Source organism: Aythya ferina (genome assembly GCF_964211825.1).
Source record: "Aythya ferina genome assembly, chromosome: W".
Taxonomy (NCBI): domain Eukaryota; kingdom Metazoa; phylum Chordata; class Aves; order Anseriformes; family Anatidae; genus Aythya; species Aythya ferina.
Window position 1 is genome coordinate 7,830,875 of NC_140313.1, and position 23,718 is coordinate 7,854,592.

General features: G+C 45.1%; 1 protein-coding gene across 4 annotated transcripts in view; it reads right to left on the minus strand.

Annotated features, from left to right (window-relative positions):
- LOC311426260 (zinc finger SWIM domain-containing protein 6-like) overlaps positions 1-23,718 on the minus strand; it is a 269,097-nt gene that overhangs the window by 118,268 nt on the left and 127,111 nt on the right. For all 4 annotated transcript variants that reach the window (XM_084502493.1, XM_084502492.1, XM_084502491.1 and 1 more), the window contains exons 3-4: positions 20,731-20,879; positions 20,055-20,205 (exon numbers count right to left, since the gene is read on the minus strand). In XM_084502493.1, coding sequence (XP_084358619.1) covers positions 20,055-20,205; positions 20,731-20,879 — 300 coding nt within the window. The remainder of the gene's footprint in view (positions 1-20,054; positions 20,206-20,730; positions 20,880-23,718) is intronic.

Genomic DNA, 23,718 nt, shown 5'->3' on the forward strand with positions numbered 1-23,718 from the left:
GGATGCAGGGGGGAACATGACTACTGAGGATAAGGAAAAGGATGAGGTTCTTAATGCCTTCTTTACATCTGTTTTTACTAGCCAGACCACTTATCCTCGGGGTACTCAGCCTCCCAAACTGAAAGTCTGGGATGGGGAGCAGAAGAAATCCCCCGTGATTCAGGTAGAAACAGTTAGAGACCTGCTACTCCACCTGGACTGTCACAAGTCCATGGGGCCAGAAAGGATTCACCCAAGGGTGTTGAGGGAGTTGGTGGATATGATTGTTGAGCCTCTTTCCATCATCTATCACAGATCATGGTCATCCAAAGAGGTCCCGGGTGACTGGAGACTTGATAATGTGACTCCCATCTATCAGAAGGGTCGTAAGGAGGACCTGGGGAACTACAGGCCTGTCAGCTTGACCTTGGTGCTAGGAAAGGTGATGGAACAGGTCATCTTCAGTGTAATCACACAGCATGTGCAAGACAACCAGGGGCTCAGGCCCAGCCAGCATGGGTTCATAAAAGGCAAGTCCTGCCTGACCAACCTCATCTCCTTCTATGACCAGGTGACCCGCCTGGGGGATGAGGGAAAGGCTGTTGACATAGTCTACCTAGACTTCAGCAAGGCCTTTGACATGGTCTCCCACAGTATTCTCCTGGAGAAGCTGGCAGCCCGTGGCTTGGACAGGTACACTCTTTGCTGGATGGCCGGGCCCAGAGTGGTGAATGGAGTGAAATCCAGCTGGCGACTGGTCACAAGTGGAGTTCCCCAGGGGTTGGTGTTGGGGCCCATCCTCCTTAATATCTTTATTGATGATTTGGATTAGGGAATTGAGTGCACTCTCAGTAAGACTGCAGATGACACCAAGTTCGGGGAAAGAATGTCAGAGGGTAGGAAGGCCTTGCAGAGGGACCTGGACAGGTTGGATCGATGGGCAGAGGCCAATGGGATGAGGTTCAACATGGCTAAGTTCCAGGTCCTGCACTTTGGTCACAACAACCCCATGCAACACCGCAGGCTTGGGGCACAGTGGCTGGAAAGCTGTGGAGAGGAAAAGGATCTGGGGGTGTTGGTCAATGTTTGCCTGAACATGAGCCAGCAGTGTGCCCAGGTGGCCAAGAAGGCCAATGGCATCCTGGCTTGTATCAGAAATAGTGTTTTGAGCCCCTCACTTCAAGAAAGACATCGAGGACCTGGAGTATGTCCAGAGAAGGGCTATGAAGCTGGTGAAGGGTCTGTAACACAAGTCTTATGCAGAGCAGGTGAGGGAACTGGGGTTGTTTAGTCTGGAGGAGAGGAGGCTCAGGGGAGACCTTATTGCTCTCTACAGCTACCTGAAAGGAAGTTATAGGGAGCTGGGGGTTGGCCTCTTCTCGCAGATAACCACTGATAGGACTAGAGGGAATGGCCTCAAGTTGCGCCAGGGGAGTTTTAGGTTGGAAATAAGGAGCCATTTCTTCTCAGAAAGAGTAGTCAGGCACTGGAATGGGTTGCCCAGGGAGGTGGTGGAGTCACCATCCCTGGGGGTGTTTAAAGAAAAGTTGGACCTTAGGGACATGGTTTAGTGGGTGATATTGGTGGTATGGGGATGGTTTGACCAGATGATTTTGGAGGTCTTTTCCAACCTTAATGATTCTGTGATTCTATGGTTCTATGATTCTATAATACTGAAAATTGTAGTTCACAAAAATAAATAAATAATGATAATAACCTGATCCTGTAATCTACATGTTCACAGACTTTTGGGCTCCATCTCTGTTCCAAGCAGTAGATACTTGTGTCTTATATTCTTCTACTCGACTGCTTTCAACAGATCAGACTCCTGGGATTTAATTTAACAGTTTCAACTTTATTAATCTGTCTCAAGAGCGGCCTCACTTTGATAACAGTAGGTACTCCAATTATGGCTAGGTTTAGGGTTGACAAGTATAATGATTCATTTGTGGCAAATGAGAAGCAATAAAATGTTGCATTAAAGTTTTACAGCTTTAAAAATGTGGTCACTTTTTTCATTTAATTTGTCACTTAGCTTTTACTAAGAGAACATTTAAACTGCAGTAAAAGGCAAATGGGGCTTTTAGTTTAAATGTAATCACCATATTTAAATGATTTGTGATAGTGCAGTGTCTGAGTGAGAATGCTTGTTTCACAGTGGGCCCTGATGGTGATATGTGACATTTGTATTCAGATCCTGTATTATCCATGTGGCTAAATGCCTTTCAATTTCATTTCACATCCAGAAGCCTGCAGAAAACACCAATTAACTTGGAGATCCCATTTACCAACAAAACCCAGCTTTTTCTCAATATCTGGCATCTGGCAGTGCTCAACATTTAATTTCAAAGCAGAGCTTTGCAGTCATCATGATCCCTGTGCTGGGGCACAAAGTCAAATTTTACCTTTTGATTAAAGAAATATTTTTACTTTTGTAGGCCACAAGCGACTTTTACTTAATTTTGATGTATGAATATTAAAGAATTACTGCTGTAGTAAGATTGCACGGAGCATGTTGTTCCCTCTAAACTACAAAGGTTAACTGACCTTTCCTTGAAATAAGAGATCTCAGTTCAACAGGCATCAGCAGATATTTATTGTGCATTTCCATATTCCTCCATTTTGTCAATGCAAATTAATTAAAAGGCAAACCAAGGGGCTTCGGATAATTAATCATTCCAGTAGACTGAAGTCTTCAACCATGGTTGCTGAGAGTTAAACATCTAAAGATCAGCATGTGGAATTTAACTACCAAGACATCATTTATACAACAACAAAGTGCAGAATTCCAGCTCAGCTCTAAACTCTGAAAAGTGCATTCACATATTACTGTCACAAATTGGAAGTGTTCACCAGTGCATCACTTAAGTCACATATACATTCTTCTACCATGAGAAGTGCATGAACAAGGCTTACAGCTTCAGCTTGTAATCATGATACTTCCAATACTGCACCTTCAGAGTTCTGTAAGTAACATTTAGCTCAACCAATTCTTTGACATACACTAGGGGAAAAATATGAGCAGAATTATTATATTCTTCCTCTTGATCTTGATCTAAAGACTTCAAAAAAAAAAAAAAAAAGCCATAGTGTCCTGGTTTCAGTTAGGACAGAGTTAATTTTCTTCCTAGTAGCTGGTAGAATGCTATGTTTTGGCTTAGGATGAGAAGAGTGCTGATAACATGCTGATGTTTTAATTGTTGCAGAGCAGTGCTTACACCAAGCCAAGGACATCTCAGCTTCTTGCTCTGTCCTGCCAACGGGCAGGCTGGGGGTTCAGCAAGAGCTGGGAGGGGACAGACCCAGGACAGGTGACCCAAACTGGCCAAAGGGGTATTCCATACCATCTGACGTCATGCTAAACAATATATAGGGGTGGCTAGCCGGGGGGAGAAGGGCTGGACTGCTCGGGGTTAGGCTGGGCATCAGTCAGCGGGTGGTGAGCAATTGCATTGTGCATCACTTGTTTGTACACATTATTAGTAGTGGTACTATTATCATCATTATTGTTATTATTATTATTGTTATTATTATTTTTCTGTCTTAATAAACTGTCTTTATCTCAACTCACAGGCTTCACTTTCCCATTTCTCTCCCCCATCCCAGAGAGGGAGGGGGGAGGGTGAGCAAACAGCTGTGTGGTGTTTAGCTGCCAGCCGGGTTAAACCACAACACATAGTTAACTTGAGACCATTGGAACTGTAAATTGCTTACCGAATTAGGACTTTATATTAGAAAATTGCCAGGCTTACACTTAGATGTGAAGTATTTTAACTTATTTTATTATTTTTTAAATCAGCATCTTTGAACACTCAAACCCAATCTGACTTCTACTGAAGTCAACACAATTTACTTCAGTAGAAACAGATCAGAGACCATTGTGTCCTTCCAGTACCCTTGCCAAATTGCCTTGCAATTTGTCCTGGTTTCAGGTAGGATAGAGTTAATTTTCCTCCTATTAGTAGCTGGTAGGGTGCTATATTTTGGATTTAGGATGAGAAGAATGTTGATAACACACTAATGTTTTAATTGTTGCACAGCAGTGCTTACACTAAGCCAAGGACATTTCAGCTTCTTGCTCTGTCCTGCCAGCGGGCAGGCTAGGAGTGCAGAAGGAGCTGGGAGGGGACAGACCCAGGACAGGTGACCCAAACTGGCCAAAGGGGTATTCCATACCATCTGACGTCATGCTGAACAATTAATATGGGGGGGGCTGGCCGGGGCAGGGGGACAGGCTGCTCGGGGATAGGCTGGGCATCAGTCAACGGGTGGTGACCAATTGCATTGTACATCACTTGTTTTATACACATTATTATTAGTAGTACTATTATCATTATTTTTATTTTTATTTTTATTTTTTTCCTGTCTTAATAAACTGTCTTTATCTCAACCCACAGGCTTCATTTTCTTCATTCTCTCCCCCGTCCCAGAGAGGGAGGGGGGAGGGTGAGTGAATGGCTGTGTGGTGCTTAGCTGCCAGCTGGGTTAAACCAGAACACAATTAAAGTTTAATGAAAGGCTCAAGTGACCCAGTCGAGGAGCAAAGCTGATGTTATTTAAATATGTTTAAAAACCTATGCCAGGGTGGAACTGACAAAGTGGCCATATGCCTGGCAGTTGGCAGACAGCATACCAGAGCAAGGAAACAAGCCTTTATTAAGCAGTCTATATTTACATACTTTATATGTCTTAAAATCTTCCATAACTACAATGTTAAATTGCTACCTACCCATGAAATGTGAGATTGTAGATAAAGTGATTTTTTTTAAAAAACACATACATATATGCTACTCTCAGATTACTCTGAACAGATAATACAAGAAGTATGCAAAGGCCTGTTCCACTCCCTTTATTGATATTTTAGTTCCCTGACAGCCTAGAAGATTATGACAAGACAGGAAACCAACATTATTTTAGAACATGATGATACCATCATCATCATTTAACCCCATGTCTGAGTTCTTTCTGCCACTACTTGCACAGATTGTGGGTTTCCAGGGATATCCTGCTCATTCTTCTGTAGTTTGCTATTTCAACTCTGGCCTCCATTAAAACCTCCTTTGACTTTTGAACATTCACATTTCTTTACAGATACATGTTTCACTTGGAAAAAGGGATGTTTAACTTGAGTGAAACTCATGTGAGATCCTAGCAAAAATACTGCAGCAGCTCATACGTTTCGCACAAGATAGGAGTCAAGCTGGAGAGATTCATCCAATTAAGAGCATTTTTCATGGAACTTGCTAAGCACGAGTGGAAGGAAACCTACCAGTGTGGGGAAGAAATGAACACTTTAGCACCATGAACACAAGCTGGAGGTGGAAGAACCAAGTTGTGTTCTGCCTTTAGCCTACTACATACCCAATGTGATTGCAATGTATTTGCAATTGAAACTGTTACAGGATCAAAATATTTTGATATTATTAGAGGAGATAGAACAGTGCAGGACTGAAACAGCAGGGTCTGCCTCAGATTAAAATATAGCAGTTGAAATAGTGGTGAAGCTGGAGATTGCACTGTAGCTTTCTGGAAGTGGCAAGAATAATTCTGATTAAACAGAGGTAAACTAATCAATTCAATTAATCTAAAATATTGCTTATTTGATGCTGGAAGCAGATAGATTCCACTTCTTTCACCTTCAGATAACATCATCTTCTTGGCAGCAGCTAATATGAAACAGATGAAACAAGAAGATTTAATATAACCATTTAATGTTTATTGGCAGCATGTGGTAAGACTGCTACAGGTAACAGATAGAGAACATACTTCTGTCTCTCCCACCACCTACCAGCTCAACCCACATAAGCAACGAAGCATGAGACCCTACAATTTTCAGTACGGTAGGATATAATTTCACTGCATGTATGTCCAGCTAAGCACATGCTCTGTTTGGCAAAAGGTACTATTCCTCAAGCTGAAGTGTCATAAAAATGACATACTAAAAAGTTGTTACACGTAAGGCAAAGTAGTTATATCTATACTCTTTCTAACAGAGCTTTTCTTGCTCTGATATTAAGGCTTTCCACCACAGAAGTTGTCCTGGTTTCAGCTTGGACAGAGTTAATTTTCCTCCTAGTAGCTGGTAGGGTGCTGTGTTTAGGATTTAGGATGAGAATAATGTTGATATCACACTGATGTTTTAATTGTTGCAGAGCAGTGCTTACACTAAGCCAAGGACTTTTCAGCTTCTTGCTCTGTCCTGTCAGCGAGCAGGCTGGGGGTGCAGAAGAGATTCCATACCATCAGATGTCATGCTGAACTATTAATATGGGGGGGCTGACCAGGGTTGGGGGACTGGCTGGGCATAAGTCAGCGGGTGGTGAGCAATTGCATTGTGCATCACTTGTTTTGTACACATTATTATTATAGTACTATTATCATTATTATTATTTTCCTTTCTTTTCTGCCCTAATAAACTGTCTGTATCTCAACTCACAGGCTTTCATTTCCTTCTAATTCTCTCCCCCCATCTATGAGAGTGAGGGGAGAGGGTGAGCGAACGGATGTGTGGTGCTTAGCTGCCGTCCAGGTTAAACCACAACAGTCCTTTTGGCGCCCAACGTGGGGCTCGAAGGGTTGAGATAACGACAGATCTGACCAGAGTGTGTTAAACTAAAATTGGTACAAGTGTTAGACCTGCTTAATAGTTGCTAGTCACAATGTCGATTCCTTTGATCTCATGTCTGCTGTGCTTGTTTTCCAAATTGAGTTATATAGCATATTACTTACTGTATGTGTTCCCTGTCATGCTGTTTATCCTTTCCAGGGCCTGGTTTAAGATCATTATGTTACTGTGCGGTGTAACAATGGCTTATGATATGATAAAATTGCTGGTCATGAGATGAACCTGGTATTTGTACTCAGTACTGCTGTCAACTCCATACTTTGGAAACCATATCTCATAATCTATTAACAATTACACCTATTGCCTTTTTTCGTCAGGGAGACAATCTATGGAAGGGACTGGGGGAGATATTTTTTCCCACTTGTTCACTCTCCCTTTCTCCTTCACCACCCTCTTATCCTCTGAGCTTGTTACAATAGTTCTCCAAGATTTTGAATATCCTTGGGATACTCAGACCAGCATGTTCTTGTTGTTATGTCTCCTGAATGCACTTCAAGTTTTCTTTAAGGTTAAACAACTACTTAGGAATGCCATCCAGAGATCTGTCCTGAGGCGGGATAGTTGTGAGTGGCAGGAAGTCTGGGAGGATATGGGCAGGTTTCTAGAGCAGTGGGCACCTCCAGTGTTTTGGAAATTCACCCCTAGAACAACTGCACAATCCTAAAAAACTGGTAGAATGCTTGAAAAAGGGGTGTCATCACTCTGGCAGTTCCAAAAAGACACAAATCACTGCAACGTGCTAGGGTCTGGTCTATGCCTATCAAGCTGCAGTTGATGTCACTATAACCCTAGTGACAGACCTTGCGGTCACTCCAAACCCTGCAGCCACTCCAACCCCTACGAGGGGCCCTGCGGCCTCTCCAGCTCCTGCGGCCACTCCAGCCTCTGCAGCAACTCCAACCATGGTGACAGGCTCAGTGGTTGTTCTAAACCCTGTGACGGTCCCTGCAGCTGTCCCAACCCGTGTGATTGGCCCAGCAGCCGTTCAAAGCCCTATGAGGGGCCCTGTGGCTGTTCCAACCGCTGCGATGGGCCCAGCGGCTGGGTCAGGGAAATGGACTGTAGCAGTGCACGTTGCCCCTGTAACCATGATGAAACAATGGATGAGAAAGTCAGGTCATTTAGAACGCAGAGGAACTCCTACTCAGACTGGGGAGGAAGACAACGACGAGATAGGCTACTCCGCAGTGTCTGGGCCATCACACAAAGGAGATGAAGAGGAACATATCATAAAAGCATCAGTAACTACCCAAGGCCTATCCCAGCATGAGCTACGAGATATTTGAAAGGATTTTAGTCGTTGTCCAGATGAGCACCTTGTCACCTGGCTGCTCCAGTGCTGGGACACTGGAGCCAATAGTCTGTAATTAGGGGGCAGGGAAGCCAGGTGGCTGGGATCCCTTGCTAGGAATGCAGGCATTGACAAAGCCATTGGAAAAGGAGCACAAATCTTCACCCTCTGGTGGCATCTCCTGTCAGGGCTGAAGGAAAGGTATCCCTGCAAGGAAGATCTTGTATGTCAACCAGGAAAATGGACCACTGTGGAGAAGGGAATCCAGTACCTGAGGGAATTAGCTGTAAGGGAGGTGATTTATGAGGCTCTAGACAACAAACAGCTATCCAAAGATCCAGATGAAGTCAAGTGTACAGCACCCATGTGGCAGAATTTTGTACTGAGTGCACCATCATCATATGCCAGCTCACTGGCAGTAATGACCTGGAAAGACCATGAGGAACCCACAGTGGATGAAGTGGCTAAACAACTCCGGTGGTACCAAGAAAGTCTCTCCTCTTCCTTACAGGCCTGCATCTCAGCTGTGGAAAAACTTTCTCGAGAGTTCCACCAACTAAAAGAGAATACTTTGGAGAAACTTTCTGAAGTTTCCAACCAACTCAGAGAGAATTTATCGTCTTCCCCACCTGTACAATCCAGTGTCTCAGCTATCAGGGTCAAGCATCCTTCTGTTCAAGGAAGAAGATTTTGTGGGTACACAGGTACTACCTGTGCCACCCTGTGGTTTTACCTACGTGATCATGGAGAGGACATGAGAAAATGGGATGGAAAATCTACCCCAACCCTAGAGGCATGGATACTTGAGATGCAAAAAAAAACAGTGACAAAAGGGGGGTTTCTCTGAGAAACTTGCTGTTTCTAGCAGGCAGTCCCCCAGACACAGTAATGAATATTATGACCAGGATCAGAGGGGCCCTGCCTCAAGCCAGCAGAAGAAAGGGAAAATTTAATTTATTGGACTGTGTGGATTCGATGGCCTGGCATGTCAGACCCAAGGCTTTAGTAGATGCAGGTGCACAGTGTACTGTAATACCATCAAGCTTATAAAGGGCCAGAACCCATCCGTATTTCTGGAGGGACAGGGGGATCCCAGCAGTTGACTGTATTGGAGGCTGAAGTGAGTCTAACTGGGAATGAGTGGAAAAAGCACCGTAGTGTGACTGGCCCGGATGCTCCATGTATCCTTGCCATAGACTGTCTTAGAAGAGGATATTTCCAGGACCCAAAAGGGTTCTGGTAGGCTTTTGGCATAGCTGCCTTAGAGACAGAGGGCATTAAACACTTGTCTACCTTGCCCGGTCTCTCAGAGGACCCTTCTGTTGTGGGGTTGCTGAGGGTCGAAGAACAGCAGGTGTCAATCACTACCACAACTGTGCACCAGCGGCAATATCACACCAACCGAGACTACCTGATTCCCATCCATAAGCTGGTTCGTCAGCTAGACCGCCAAGGAGTGATCAGCAAGACTCATTCACCTTTTAATAGTCCCATATGGCCAGTGTGAAAGTCTAATGCTTCAGTGAACAATTGCTGAACAATTAATATGGGCGTTGGCCGGGGTGGGGGGACGGGCTGCTCAGGGTTAGGCTGGGCATCGGTCAGTGGGTGGTGAGCAATTGCACTGTGTATCACTTGTTTGTACACATTTGTCCTGGTTTCAGTTAGAACAGAATTAATTTTCTTCCCAGTAGCTGGTGGAATGCTGTGTTTTGGCTTAGGATGAGAAGAGTGCTGATAACACCCCGATGTTTTAATTGTTGCAGAGCAGTGCTTATACCAAGCCAAGGACATCTCAGCCTTTTGCTCTGTCCTGCCAACAGGCAGGCTGGGGGTGCAGTAAGAGCTGGGAGGGGACAGACCCAGGACAGGTGACCCAAACTGGCCAAAGGGGTATTCCATACCATCTGACGTCATGCTAAACAATATATAGGGGTGGCTAGCCGGGGGGAGAAAGGCTGGACTGCTCGGGGTTAGGCTGGGCATCGGTCAGCGGGTGGTGAGCAATTGCATTGTGCATCACTTGTTTGTACATATTATTATTATTTTCCTATTATCACCATTGTATTATTATTATTATTATTATTGTTATTATTCCTTTTGTTATTATTATTTTCCTGTCTTATTAAACTGTCTTTATCTCAACTCACGGGCTTCACTTTCCATTTCTCTCCCCAGTTCCAGAGAGGGAGGGGGGAGGGTGAGTGAACGGCTGTGTGGTGTTTAGCTGCCGGCCGGGTTAAACCATGACAGTCTTTTTGGCGCCCAACGTGGGGCTCGAAAGGTTGAGATAACGGCAGATCTGACCAGAGTGTGTTAAACTAAAATTGGTGTAAGTATTAGACCTGCTTAATAGTCACTTGTCACAATGCTTATTGCTTTAATCTCAACTCTGCTGCGCCTGTTTTCCAAATTGAGTATTATAGTACATTATTTTCCGTATTTGCTCTCTGTCATGTTGTTTATCCTCTCCGGGCCCTGGTTTCAGATCATTATGGTACTGAGTGTTGTAGCAATGGCTTATGAGACGATGAGATATCTGGTCATGACTCTAACTTGGTATTTGTACTCAGTAACATCGTCGACTCTGTATTTTGGAAACTGTATCTTGGAAACTATTAGCAATTATACCTATTGCTTTTTTCCATTAGGGAGTCAATCTGTGGAGGGGAAAGGGGAAGATATTTTTTCTTACTTGATTACTCTCCCTTTCTCCTTCACCACCCCTGTATCCTCCTGGATCACTCTGCCTTCCTCCTTCACCACCCTCTTACCCTCCGAGCTTGCTACAATAGCTCTCCAAGATATTGAATATCCTTGGGATACTCAGACCAGCATAGTCTTGTTGTTCTGCCTCCTGAATGCACTTCAGGTTCTGCTTAAAGTTAAACAACTACTTAGGAAGCTCATCCGGAGATCTGCCCGGAGGCAGTATAGTTGTGGGTGGCAGGGAGTATGGGAGGATATGGGCAGGCATCTAGAGCAGTTGGCACCCCCAGTGTTTTGGAAATTCACCCCTGAACAACTGCAAAATCCTCAAAAACTGGCAGAATGCTTGAGGAAAAGGTGTCACGATTCGGGAAGTTCCAAAGTAACACAAATCATTGTAACATGCTGGGGCCTGGCTCATGCCTATCGAGCTGCCATTGATACTGCTATCAACTTAGTGACAGACCCTGCGGCAACTCCAAGCCCGGTGACAGATCCAACGGCCACTGTGACCCCTACGGTGGACTCTGCAGCTGCTCCAGTCCCAGCTCCTGCAGCCACTCCAGTTCCAGCTCCTGCAGCCGCTCCAGTCCCAGCTCCTGCAGCCGCTCCAGTCCCAGCTCCTGCAGCCGCTCCAGTTCCAGCTCCTGCAGCTGCTCCAGCTCCAGCTCCTGCAGCTGCTCCAGTTCCAGCTCCTGCAGCCACTCCAGTTCCAGCTCCTGCAGCCGCTCCAGCTCCAGCTCCTGCAGCTGCTCCAGTTCCAGCTCCTGCAGCCACTCCAGTTCCAGTTCCTGCAGCCGCTCCAGCTCCGGTTCCTGCAGCCGCTCCAGCTCCGCTTCCTGCAGCTGCCCCAGCTCCTGCAGCCGCTCCAGTTCCAGCTCCTGCTGCTACTCCAGTCCCAGCTCCTGCAACTGCTCCAACTCCAGTTCCTGCAGCCACTCCAGCTCCGGTTCCTGCAGCTGCTCCAGCTCCTGCAGCCACTCCAGCTCCTGTGGCTGGGTAAGAGAAAAGAGCTGTAGCAGTGCAAGTCGACCCTGCAGAGGGTATTCCAACCTCTGTGGCAGACCCTGTAACAAGGTCAGAGAAACGAGCAGTAGCAGTGCAAGCTGCCCCTGTAGAGAAGGTGAAAAACTGGTATAGAGATTCAGGTCGTTTAGAACACAGAGAGTCTTCTGCCAAATCTAGGTATAGAGACAACGGAGACGAGGACGACGCTGGGCCATCAAGGATTCAGGAGGAGGAAGATGAGGATGCCAAAAAATCAACAGTAACTACCCAAAGCCTAAACGAGCGTGAGTTACGAGATGTGCGAAAAGATTTTGGTCGCTGTATAGGTGAGCAGCTTGTCACCTGGCTGCTCCGATGCTGGGACACTGGAGCCAATTGAGTGGAATTAGAGGGCAGGGAAGCCAAGCGACTGGGATCCCTTGCTAGAGACGCAGGCATTGACAAAGCAATTGCTGATGGAGCACAATCTCACAGCCTCTGGAGGCGTCTCCTCTCAGCTGTGAGGGAAAGGTATCCCTTCAAGGAAGAACTTTTATGTCTACCAGGCAAGTGGACCACTATGGAGAAGGGAATCCAGTACCTGAGGGAATTAGCCGTACGGGAAGTGATTTATGAGGATCCAGACCTCAGACAAACATCCAAAGATCCAGATGAAGTCAGGTGTACACGACCCATGTGGCAGAAGTTTGTACGGAGTGCACCATCATCATATGCCAGCTCATTGGCAATAATGGCCTGGAAAGAGGATGAGGAACCCACAGTGGATGAAGTGGCTAAACAACTCCGGCAGTACGAAGAAAGTCTCTCCTCTTCCTTACAGGCCTGCGTCTCAGCTGTGGAGAAACTTTCTGAAGACTTCCACCAACTTAAGAGAATCTATCTTCTTCCCCACCTGAACCAACCAGTGTCCAACAACCGAAAGAGAACACTTGGGAGAAGCTTTCTGAAAAGGTTCACCAACTTGAAGAGAGATAATTCTCCTCCGCACCTGTACAGAGCAGTGTCTCAGCTATCAGGGGTAGGCGTTCATCCACACAAGGAAGACGATATGGTGGGTACTCACCCCGTGCCACCCTGTGGTTTTACGTACGAGACCATGGAGAGGACATGAGAAAATGGGATGGAAAATCTACCGCGACCCTAGAGGCACGGGTACGTGAGTTGCAAAAGAAAACAATCAAGAAAAAGGGATTCTCTGAAAAGTTTGCTGCTCCAACTTCCAGCAGACAGTCCTTCAAACACAGAAACGAAGAAGATTCTGACCAGGATTAGGGGGGCCCTGCCTCCAGCCAGGGGGAGGAAAGGGACAATCGAGTTTATTGGACTGTGTGGATTCGATGGCCTGGCACGTCAGACACACAGAAGTATAAGGCTTTAGTAGACACCGGTGCACAATGTACTATAATGCCATCGAGCTATAAAGGACCAGAGCCCATCTGTATTTGTGGAGTGAGATGGGGATCTCAGCAGTTGACTGTATTGGAGGCTGAAGTGAGTCTGACTGGGAATGAGTGGGAAAAGCACCGCATTGTGACTGGCCCGGATGCTCCATGTATCCTTGGCATAGACTATCTTAGAAGAGGATATTGCAAGGACCCAAAAGGGTTCCGGTGGGCTTTTGGTATAGCTGCCTTAGAGACAGAGGGCATTAAACAATTATCTACCTTGCCTGGTCTCTCAGAGGATCCCTCTGTTGTGGGGTTGCTGAGGGTTGAAGAACAGCAAGTGCCAATCGCTACCACAACTGTGCACCAGCAGCAATATCGCACTAACCGAGACTCCCTGATTCCCATCCATAAGCTAATTCATCAATTGGAAAGCCAAGGAGTGATCAGCAAGACTCATTCACCTTTCAATAGTCCCATATGGCCAGTGCAAAAGTGTAATGGCGAGTGGAGACTAACAGTGGACTATCCTGGCCTGAACGAAGTGACGCCACCACTGAGTGCTGCAGTGCCGGACATGCTGGAACTTCAGTACGAACTTGAATCGAAGGCAGCCAAGTGGTACGCCACAATTGATATCGCTAATGCATTTTTCTCCATCCCTCTAGCAGCAGAGTGCAGGCCACAATTTGCCTTCACTTGGAGGGGAGTCCAATATACTTGGAATCGGCTGCCCCGGGGTGGAGACACAGCCCTACCATTTGCCATGGGCTGATCCAGTCTGCGCTAGAGCATGGGGAAGCTCCTGAACACCTGCAGTACATCGATGACATTATTGTGTGGGGTGACACAGCAGAGGAAGTTTTCGAGAAAGGGAAGAAAATAGTCCAAATCCTTCTGAAGGCCGGTTTTGCCATAAAACAAAATAAAGTCAAAGGACCTGCACGAGAGATCCAGTTTTTAGGAATAAAATGGCAAGATGGACGTCGTCAAATCCCAATGGATGTGATCAACAAAATAACAGCTATGTCTCCACCAACTAACAAAAAAGAAGCACAGACTTTCCTAGGTGTTTTGGGGTTTTGGAGAATGCACATCCCAAATTACAGTCTGATTGTAGACCCGCTCTACCAAGTAACCCGTAAGAAGAATGAGTTTGAATGGGGCCCTGAACAATGACAAGCCTTTGAACAAATCAAGCAGGAAATAGTCCATGCAGTAGCCCTTGGGCCAGTTCGAACAGGACCAGATGTAAAGAATGTGCTCTACACTGCAGCCGGGGAGAACGGCCCCACCTGGAGCCTCTGGCAGAAAGAACCTGGGGAAACTCGAGGTCGGCCCCTGGAGTTTTGGAGTTGGGGATACAGAGGATCTGAGGCCCGCTATACTCCAACTGAAAAGGAGATATTGGCAGCATATGAAGGAGTTCGATCTGCTTCGGAGGTGGTCGGTACTGAAGCGCAGCTCCTCCTAGCACCCCGATTGCCGGTACTAGGCTGGATGTTCAAGGGAAGGGTCTCTTCTACGCATCATGCAACTGATGCTACATGGAGCAAGTGGGTTGCACTGATTACTCAGCGGGCTCGAATAGGAACCCCAGTCGCCCAGGAATATTGGAAGTGATTATGGACTGGCCAGAAGGCAAATACTTTGGGATATCATCCGAGGAGGAGGTGGGTCGTGCTGAAGAAGCCCCACTGTACAACCAGTTACCAGAGAATGAAAAGAAATATGCCCTGTTCACTGATGGGTCCTGTTGTATTGTGGGGAAGCATCGGAGATGGAAGGCTGCTGTATGGAGTCCTACACGACGAGTTGCAGAAGCTGCTGAGGGAGAAGGTGAATCGAGTCAGTTTGCAGAAGTGAAAGCCATTCAGCTGGCTTTAGACATTGCTGAACGAGAAAAATGGCCAGTTCTCTATCTCTACACCGATTCATGGATGGTAGCAAATGCCCTGTGGGGATGGTTACAGCAATGGAAGCAAAACAACTGGCAGCGTAGGGGCAAACCCATCTGGGCTGCTGCATTGTGGCAAGATATTGCTGCTCGGGTAGAGAACCTGGCTGTGAAAGTACGCCACGTAGATGCTCATGTGCCCAAGAATCGGGCTACTGAAGAACATCAAAACAACCAGCAGGTGGATCAGGCTGCTAAGATTGAAGTAGCTCAGGTGGACCTGGATTGGCAGCATAAAGGTGAATTATTTATAGCCCAATGGGCCCATGACACCTCAGGCCATCAAGGTAGAGATGCAACATACAGATGGGCTCGTGATCGAGGGGTAGACCTGACCATGGACGCTATAGCACAGGTTATTCATGACTGTGAAACATGTGCTGCAATCAAGCAAGCCAAACGGTCAAAGCCTCTTTGGTATGGAGGACGACGGCTGAAATATAAATATGGAGAGGCCTGGCAGATTGATTCCATCACACTCCCTCAAATCCGCAACGGCAAGCGCCACGTACTTACAATGGTGGAAGCAACCACCGGATCACAGAATCACAGAATCACAGAATTTTCTAGGTTGGAAGAGACCTCAAGGTCATCGAGTCCAACCTCCAACCTAACGCTAACAGCCCTCCACTAAACCATATCCCTAAGCTCTACATCTAAACGTCTTTTGAAGACTTCCAAGGATGGTGACTCCACCACTTCCCTGGGCAGCCTGTTCCAGTGCCTCACAACCCTTTCAGTGAAGAAGTTCTTCCTAACATCTAGCCTAAAACTCCCCTGGCTCAACTTAAACCCATTCCCCCTCGTCCTGTCACCAGGCACGTGGGAGAACAGGCCAACCCCCACCTCGCTACAGCCTCCCTTGAGGTACCTAAAAAGAGCGATAAGGTCGCCCCTGAGCCTCCTCTTCTCCAGGCTGAACAAGCCCAGCTCCCTCAGCCGCTCCTCGTAGGACTTGTTCTCCAGGCCCCTCACCAGCTTCGTCGCCCTTCTCTGCACCCGCTCAAGCACCTCGATGTCCTTCTTGTAGCGAGGGGCCCAAAACTGAACACAGTACTCGAGGTGCGGCCTCACCAGAGCTGAGTACAGGGGGACGATCACCTCCCTAGCCCTGCTGGTCACGCTGTTCCTAATACAAGCCAGGATGCCGTTGGCCTTCTTGGCCACCTGAGCACACTGCTGGCTCATATTCAGCCGACTGTCCACCATCACTCCCAGGTCCTTCTCTGCCTGGCAGCTTTCCAACCATTCCTCTCCCAGCCTGTAGCTCTGCTTGGGGTTATTGCGCCCCAGGTGCAGGACCCGGCACTTGGCCTTGTTAAACTTCATGCAGTTGACCTCAGCCCATCGGTGCAGCCTATCCAGATCCTCCTGCAGAGCTTTCCTACCCTCAAGCAGATCGACACACACACCTAACTTGGTGTCATCTGCGAACTTACTGAGGGTGCACTCGATGCCCTCGTCCAGATCATCGATGAAGATATTAAAGAGGACCGGCCCCAGCACCGAGCCCTGGGGGACGCCACTAGTGACTGGCCTCCAACTGGACTTGGCTCCATTCACCACGACTCTTTGGGCCCGGCTATCCAGCCAGTTTCTAACCCAACGAAGCGTGCGCCAGTCCAAGCCAAGAGCAGCCAGTTTCTTGAGGAGAATGCTGTGGGAGACGGTGTCAAAAGCCTTGCTGAAGTCAAGGTAGACCACATCCACAGCCTTTCCCTCATCCACCCAGCGCGTCACTCTGTCATAGAAGGAGATCAGGTTCGTCAGGCATGACCTGCCTTTCATAAAGCCATGCTGACTGGGCCTGATCGCCTGCTTCCCCTTCAAGTGCTGCATGATGACTCTCAGGAGGATCTGCTCCATGAGCTTTCCTGGCACTGAGGTCAAACTGACAGGCCTGTAGTTTCCTGGGTCTGCCCTCCGGCCCTTCTTGTAGATGGGCGTCACGTTTGCTAGCCGCCAGTCGATTGGGACCTCCCCCGATAGCCAGGACTGTTGATAAATGATGGACAGTGGCTTGGCCAGCTCCTCTGCCAGTTCCCTCAGTACCCTTGGGATGGCTGGAAACATATCCTGTGCCTCATGCCACCGCCCGGAACACTATCCTGGGCCTTGAAAAGCAAGTCCTATGGCGACATGGTACCCCAGAAAGAATAGAGTCAGACAATGGAACTCATTTCCCAAACAACCTTATAGACACTTGGGCCAAAGAACATGGTATTGAGTGGGTGTATCACATCCCCTATCATGCACCAGCCTCCGGGAAAGTTGAACGATACAATGGACTGTTAAAGACTACATTGAAAGCAATGGGCGCTGGGATATTCAAAAATTGGGATACGCATTTGGCAAAGGCCACCTGGTTAGTCAATACTAGGGGATCTGCCAACCGAGCTGGACCTGCCCAATCAAACCAGTTACGTACTGTAGATGGGGATAAAGTTCCTGTAGTGCATGTAAGAAATATGCTGGGTAAAGCAGCCTGGGCTACTCCTGCCTCAGGAAAAGGCAAACCTATTCATGGAATTGTTTTCGCTCAGAGACCTGGATACACTTGGTGGGTGATGCAAAAGAACGGAGAGGTTTGGTGTGTACCTCAAGGAGATTTAATACTGGTTGAGAATAGCCCATGAACTGAATTGTACCATGTTAATTACTATATAATACTGTATGTTATCACTACCATGACTACTATAGGTGACTAATTAGAATGTATGGAAAAGAGTGTAACCTGAGCATGACATAAATGGTATGGAATAAGGGGTGGATAGATGTCCTGGTTTCAGTTAGAACAGAATTAATTTTCTTCCTAGTAGCTGGTGGAATGCTGTGTTTTGGCTTAGGATGAGAAGAGTGCTGATAACACCCCGATGTTTTAATTGTTGCAGAGCAGTGCTTATACCAAGCCAAGGACATCTCAGCCTTTTGCTCTGTCCTGCCAACAGGCAGGCTGGGGGTGCAGTAAGAGCTGGGAGGGGACAGACCCAGGACAGGTGACCCAAACTAGCCAAAGGGGTATTCCATACCATCTGACGTCATGCTAAACAATATAAAGGGGTGGCTAGCCGGGGGGAGGGGGCCGGACTGCTCGGGGTTAGGCTGGGCATCGGTCAGCAGGTGGTGAGCAATTGCATTGTGCATCACTTGTTTGTACATATTATTATTATTTTCCTATTATCACCATTGTATTATTATTATTATTGTTGTTATTATTACTTTTGTTATTATTATTATTTTCCTGTCTAATTAAACTGTCTTTATCTCAACTCACGGGCTTCACTTTCCATTTCTCTCCCCCGTTCCAGAGAGGGAGGGGGGAGGGTGAGTGAACGGCTGCGTGGTGTTTAGCTGCCGGCCGGGTTAAACCACGACAACATTATTACTAGTAGTACTATTGTCATTATTATTATTATTTTCCCTTCTTTTCTGTCCTAATAAACTGTCTTTACTCACAGGCTTTCATTTCTATCTAATTCTTTCCCCCCTTCCCAGTGAGCAAGTAGGGAGGGTTATCAAAAGTCTGTGTGGTGCTTAGCTGCCGGCCAGGGTAAACCACAACAGAGGTCTATAATCTCAACTAGACAGACTTTAGCTTAATGCTTCATTTAGCATGAACATAATTTATGCTAACATTATATCTAGTCTTAGCCCCACTAGACATTGTACTATCAGTCATGGTCATGTGCACTTTACAAGTGCAAAGTTCAAAAGTTTTGCTTTTGACTTTTCCTTTCTAAAGGAAGGGATTATTTTTGCATTGATTTAATTTCATTTATCTTAATTTTGCACCTTTAAAATGTACCAAGACCATTATGAGTTTTGGCTCTGTTCTCCACAATGTTTATGATCCCATGGGGCATCATCTGCAAGTTTTTAATATGTATTTACATATATATATATAAATACATATATATATGCATCTTCCATGCCACATATATCAGGAATAGATATGTTGGCCAGAACACATCTCAGGGCAAGCTCCTCTAAGCGTAGACTTGAAGTGTCTTTCCAGATTGAATGAAAGTGCAGGTAACTAATAGAAGTTCTATGAACCACAAGGCAATTTCATCTAGACTGTGTGTCTTCAGCTTGCTCTGAGAATGCCTCTAAGACAGAATCCAAAACTTTACTACAGCTAAGATATGCCACATTAATCCCTTCAATGCACACAGTCAGTTTATTATCTTTTAGAGAAACAAATTAGATTTACCATGCATTTTAAATATTTCAGGTTGTCTTTTATCACTGTCTTCTACATGATTATACATTAACTGGATAGTAGTTTGGTCTGGTACCTTACACTCTATGAAAGCAATGCTGGTGGTTATTTTATTATTAATATAATTGTTCTCATTTACTTACCGTCCTTTAAAATGTTGGTGACGTTTACCTTCAGGTTATTTTTGTTTCTCCTTCCTATCACAAATTTGTATACATTTTGAGAACTTCTGAAGCAGTTAAAAACAGTTCAAAACTGTGCCATTGAGTTTTGGAACACTTTAAAGCAAGTGCCTTCAGACTTCACCAGTTTAAATATTCCTTGCCCATTTCAGCCTGCATTCCTCTCTATGTTGTACAAGTCATTTAACTGATCACAACTGACCTTTCTTGTAGAGCAGTGTTAATTGTTTTAGCCCTCTGTTATTTGATCTCCTTCCCTGCTATGTAATGGACCTTTGCTTTCTCTTGTTGAAATCTTCTCATACTCTTAATGAATCTCCTCTTTTTGCCTTCTATTTCCCTCTACTTTCAAAATTATTTTTACCTTAACCTTTCCAGTTTAGCACTGTGGTTTATATACTTACCCTCAGTTTTGTACATTTCCACTTTTTGTTTTATTCTTTTTAGATCCTCAGGTTACTTACAACCTGCTGCAATTGCACTTGTTTCACACCATGCTTCTGAGAGGACTGCAATTGTCTCATGGAGTAGATCAGAAATTCAGTTTCATCCAACCTTAACTGAACAAACAAAACTGCAGAAGACTCTAACCTGTTTTACCTAGTACCATGAAAGTTTCTCTCCACCCCCAAATATGCAATTGTTTCTTCATTATACACATGAAGACCTAGATGATTTTGAAGTTTGTTCATTTACCAAGTTCATCCCAGAGCTGCCTATACTTGTCAGTCATTGCAGTTCCTTGTTGTCTCCAAAGTGATAGACGAGGGTCAGCCATGAACTGTTCTGTTATCAATGTCAACATGCGAGCTCCATTTGAATCTCTCATCTTTAGCATCTCTCGAACCTAGGAAACGAGCCTTTTAATACAAGCTTGGGAAAAAAAAAAAAACACTCCACAGTACAAACAACATGCTGCAGTGATAAACATTCAACCTCTCTGTTAAATAAGAAATATGATTAATATATCTGAAGTGAAATTTTTAAGTAGAAAAAGTCTGCCTTCTCAATTTTAACAATGATTTTTGATTTCAGTATCACACTGCAATTCTTCAAACACACGTCCACAAGTGATCCACAGGTGCATTATGCAAGCTACTGCAAGACTATTATTTCTATAGGTTTCGCCGACATTTTGGGGTGTGCAAATCTGCAGATGTTTGAAATGTTATTTCATATCCTTAAACTGATCTCAAGATGCACCAGATTGTGGGCCACTGTTGTACAACAGCTCATTATTAACTTGTCATCACATTCACAAGGCTTTGTATTGTTTTAGAACAACAGAACTTGGAGTAAGACACTAACAAGTACAGACTGGCTGGAGGAATGGGGGAGACAAAAAAAGGAAGGTTTAGAATACTCAACACACCTTTGCAAAAAGCAAGTTGAGCTGCTTCCCTGATCCATGGTATCCGCCCTGGGAGAGGAAGAGTTTAACTTGTTCTTGGACCTGTTCCTCATCCAAATGCCAGCAGTTTTCATCATCTGTGCTAGCACCTGCTGTTGGGTCAGGAGCACCTGAAAACAGCAAGAAAAGAAATCATTATGTTCTACATAAAGATAATTTTCAAGATGTTAGAAATTGAATCACATTACACAACTTATCACCTTTAAATCCCAGCCTATGTTACCTCTGTAGCCAATAGTAAAAGGATACTGGAGGAAAGGAAAATTATATGAACAGATTTGAAAATGCTTGCTTTCAAAGAAGTCCTGAGAACTTGAAAAGTAAAGACAGCTACAGCTCTTCAGATGTATAGAAATTAAACATTGATTCTACTGATTTAAGCTTTCATTTCACAATTGCAGCTCTGACATGTAGGTGAACATTTTCAGCAGTTGTAGGGAATGGTGGTATGAAAATTCAATGAAAACACAACTGGAAGATTTAAAAGTTCAGAGAGATGTCTTGTCTACTAGTTGGCGAGAGTCCAAAAAATCTTCCAGCTCAGCAACTTCCTACACTTTTTCCAACTTCAGAAACTACAACTGGGAATGCTGCACTGCTGTCCTCACACATATATACTTATGTGAGATATGTTCATCTGATTCGTGTCAGTATGGAACAATGCTAGGGCCGCATGGTATGATGAATGTGACCTTCTGTCTTACATACCCTTGTATAAGCACAAGTCTAAGAAAAACAGAGTGGTTAATGTATATAGTTCCTGTATCTTGCAAAGGAATGTTTTAGCAATTCATGTCAATAGAGAGCTTGAAGGGAAATGTATTTGTAGATTTTTCCTTGAAGTCTCTGATATCTGGGGGGGTTCAGAATAACTGCTAACTATTATGACTATTGCATGGGACACTATGCAAGTCTCTGATATCTGGCCAGGAGATTAAGAGATGGGGAGAGCTGAAGAACAACTAAAAGACAAAGCTTGCAGGGGTGTTGCACAAGTCTCTGACATACAGCCAAGTAGGACAAAGCAGAAGGACAAGAGGGAGGAAGACTATGAGCCTTCAGCATGAGGGACCACCAGAGACCCCCAGAGGGACCACCGGAGACTGATACGCATGCTCCAGTAGGAGGGTTTGGATTCCGGAAACTAATTATAATAACCCTGGTTTTTTTAGAAGTAGTAATGAATATGTATCAGCCTAGGAGCATAAAAATCAGATGCTTGATGTAACTGGTGTGCGTCCTGGTGGAGCAGAGACTCCCAGCGCACCCAGCGCTGTTTGCTTACCTCTATTCCTTTAATAAATTGTAAACTTTGATTATATGATTATAGTCCTATTTTGAAGACTGAGCCATTTATTACACTTAGATTAATAAGAAATTGTATCTTTGAAGATGTGAAAGACCTCTCCTGCCTTCCACAAGAACCATAAGAGTGTCTCGAAGGCAGGAATCAAGTCAAAAACAAAAACAAAACAAAAAAAATTAAATAAAATAAAATAAAACACGGAATGAGAAAAATCCTCTTCTATGAGTGCTTCCATCTTTACTGTGCTAGTTTTAAGGGACTTTCAACTCAATCAGGTACATGGAATACATGCTGATAAGTCTTCAGTTGCAAAGAATGAGATTAAAAGGGAAATCAAGCCACATAAGAAAGAGCAATGCAGCTGTTGCGCAGACCCAGGTTTGTAGTATCACCTTGAAAATAGCTTAAATATTTCATTGCTCTAAAACACAGAGAAAAGACCTCTGAATATGAATTATATAAAAGCACTGATATACAAAATACACTTATATTTATCCCTCACTTCAGTGGAGATTTATCTTTAAATAATGTTAAAAAGCCTGAGATTCCTCAGCTAAGCTTCCCTATTTAGGGAAAAACAAACAAACAAAAAAAAACAAAACAAAACAAAACATTCCTTCTGGAGAACAAGTCTTATGAGGAGTGGCTGAGGGAGCTGGGGTGATTTAGCCTGGAGAAAAGGAGGCTTGGGAGAGACCTTATCGCCCTCTATAATTACTTTAAAGGAGGCTATAGCAAGGTGGGGATGGGTATCTTCTCCCAAACACCAAGTGATAAAACAAGAGGAAATGACCCTAAGCTGCACCAGGAGAGGTTTAGGTTGGATATTAGGAAGAATTTCTTCACTGAAAGGGTTGTGATGCATTGGAACACCTAGCACCAGCTAGGGTTGTAATTCACTGATCCTCAACACCCTTGGCAGCCTTCAGCAGTAGCCACAGAATAATAAGGTTTAGAGTCTGAATGGGCGTAAGTCCAACAGCCTGTCCCAGCCTCAGCAGCAGCTGGGTGTTCCTCCAGTGCCACTGGGGAAGCCTCAGCTCCCACTGCCCATGTCACTCATTTTGGGGCCCACACACACCATTGTCTCCACGTCTTTCAACCAGGCACTTTTTCCAGATTGTTGCATTAATTTACAATAAGGTGAATGCTCCTTGACTGAGCCTATCTCTTCTCCCACTCACACAAGCTTCACTCTTGAGCGATGGACAGGATTTCTAAACTGCAACTTTTCTTCTGAAAATATAAGACCAGGATATTAGGGGAGAAACTGCAACAGGATTACCGGAGGGCACTGACTTAAGGTCTGAGAAAATAAATCCTAACAGTAACTGGCAGGAAGGGTCAAGCTCTGAAGGTTCGGTCCAAAGACAGTGGCTTTGCTCCAGGTCCAGCATGGCCCTGGATGGATACCACAAGACTTTCAATGAAGGATGGCTTGGAGGCTGGCAGTCCTGAATATCATCTCTGCAACACAATTTGGTACCAAGAGTAAATCTCTTTCCTCACTTACAAACTGGGGATAAATATTACTTATGTGCTTAAGAAGGGTGTCATGAAGATAAACTAGCTCACATTTGAACTATGAAAGTGTGAGGAATGTTTTAACAATTCGTGTCCATAAAGAACAATTTTGTTTGAAT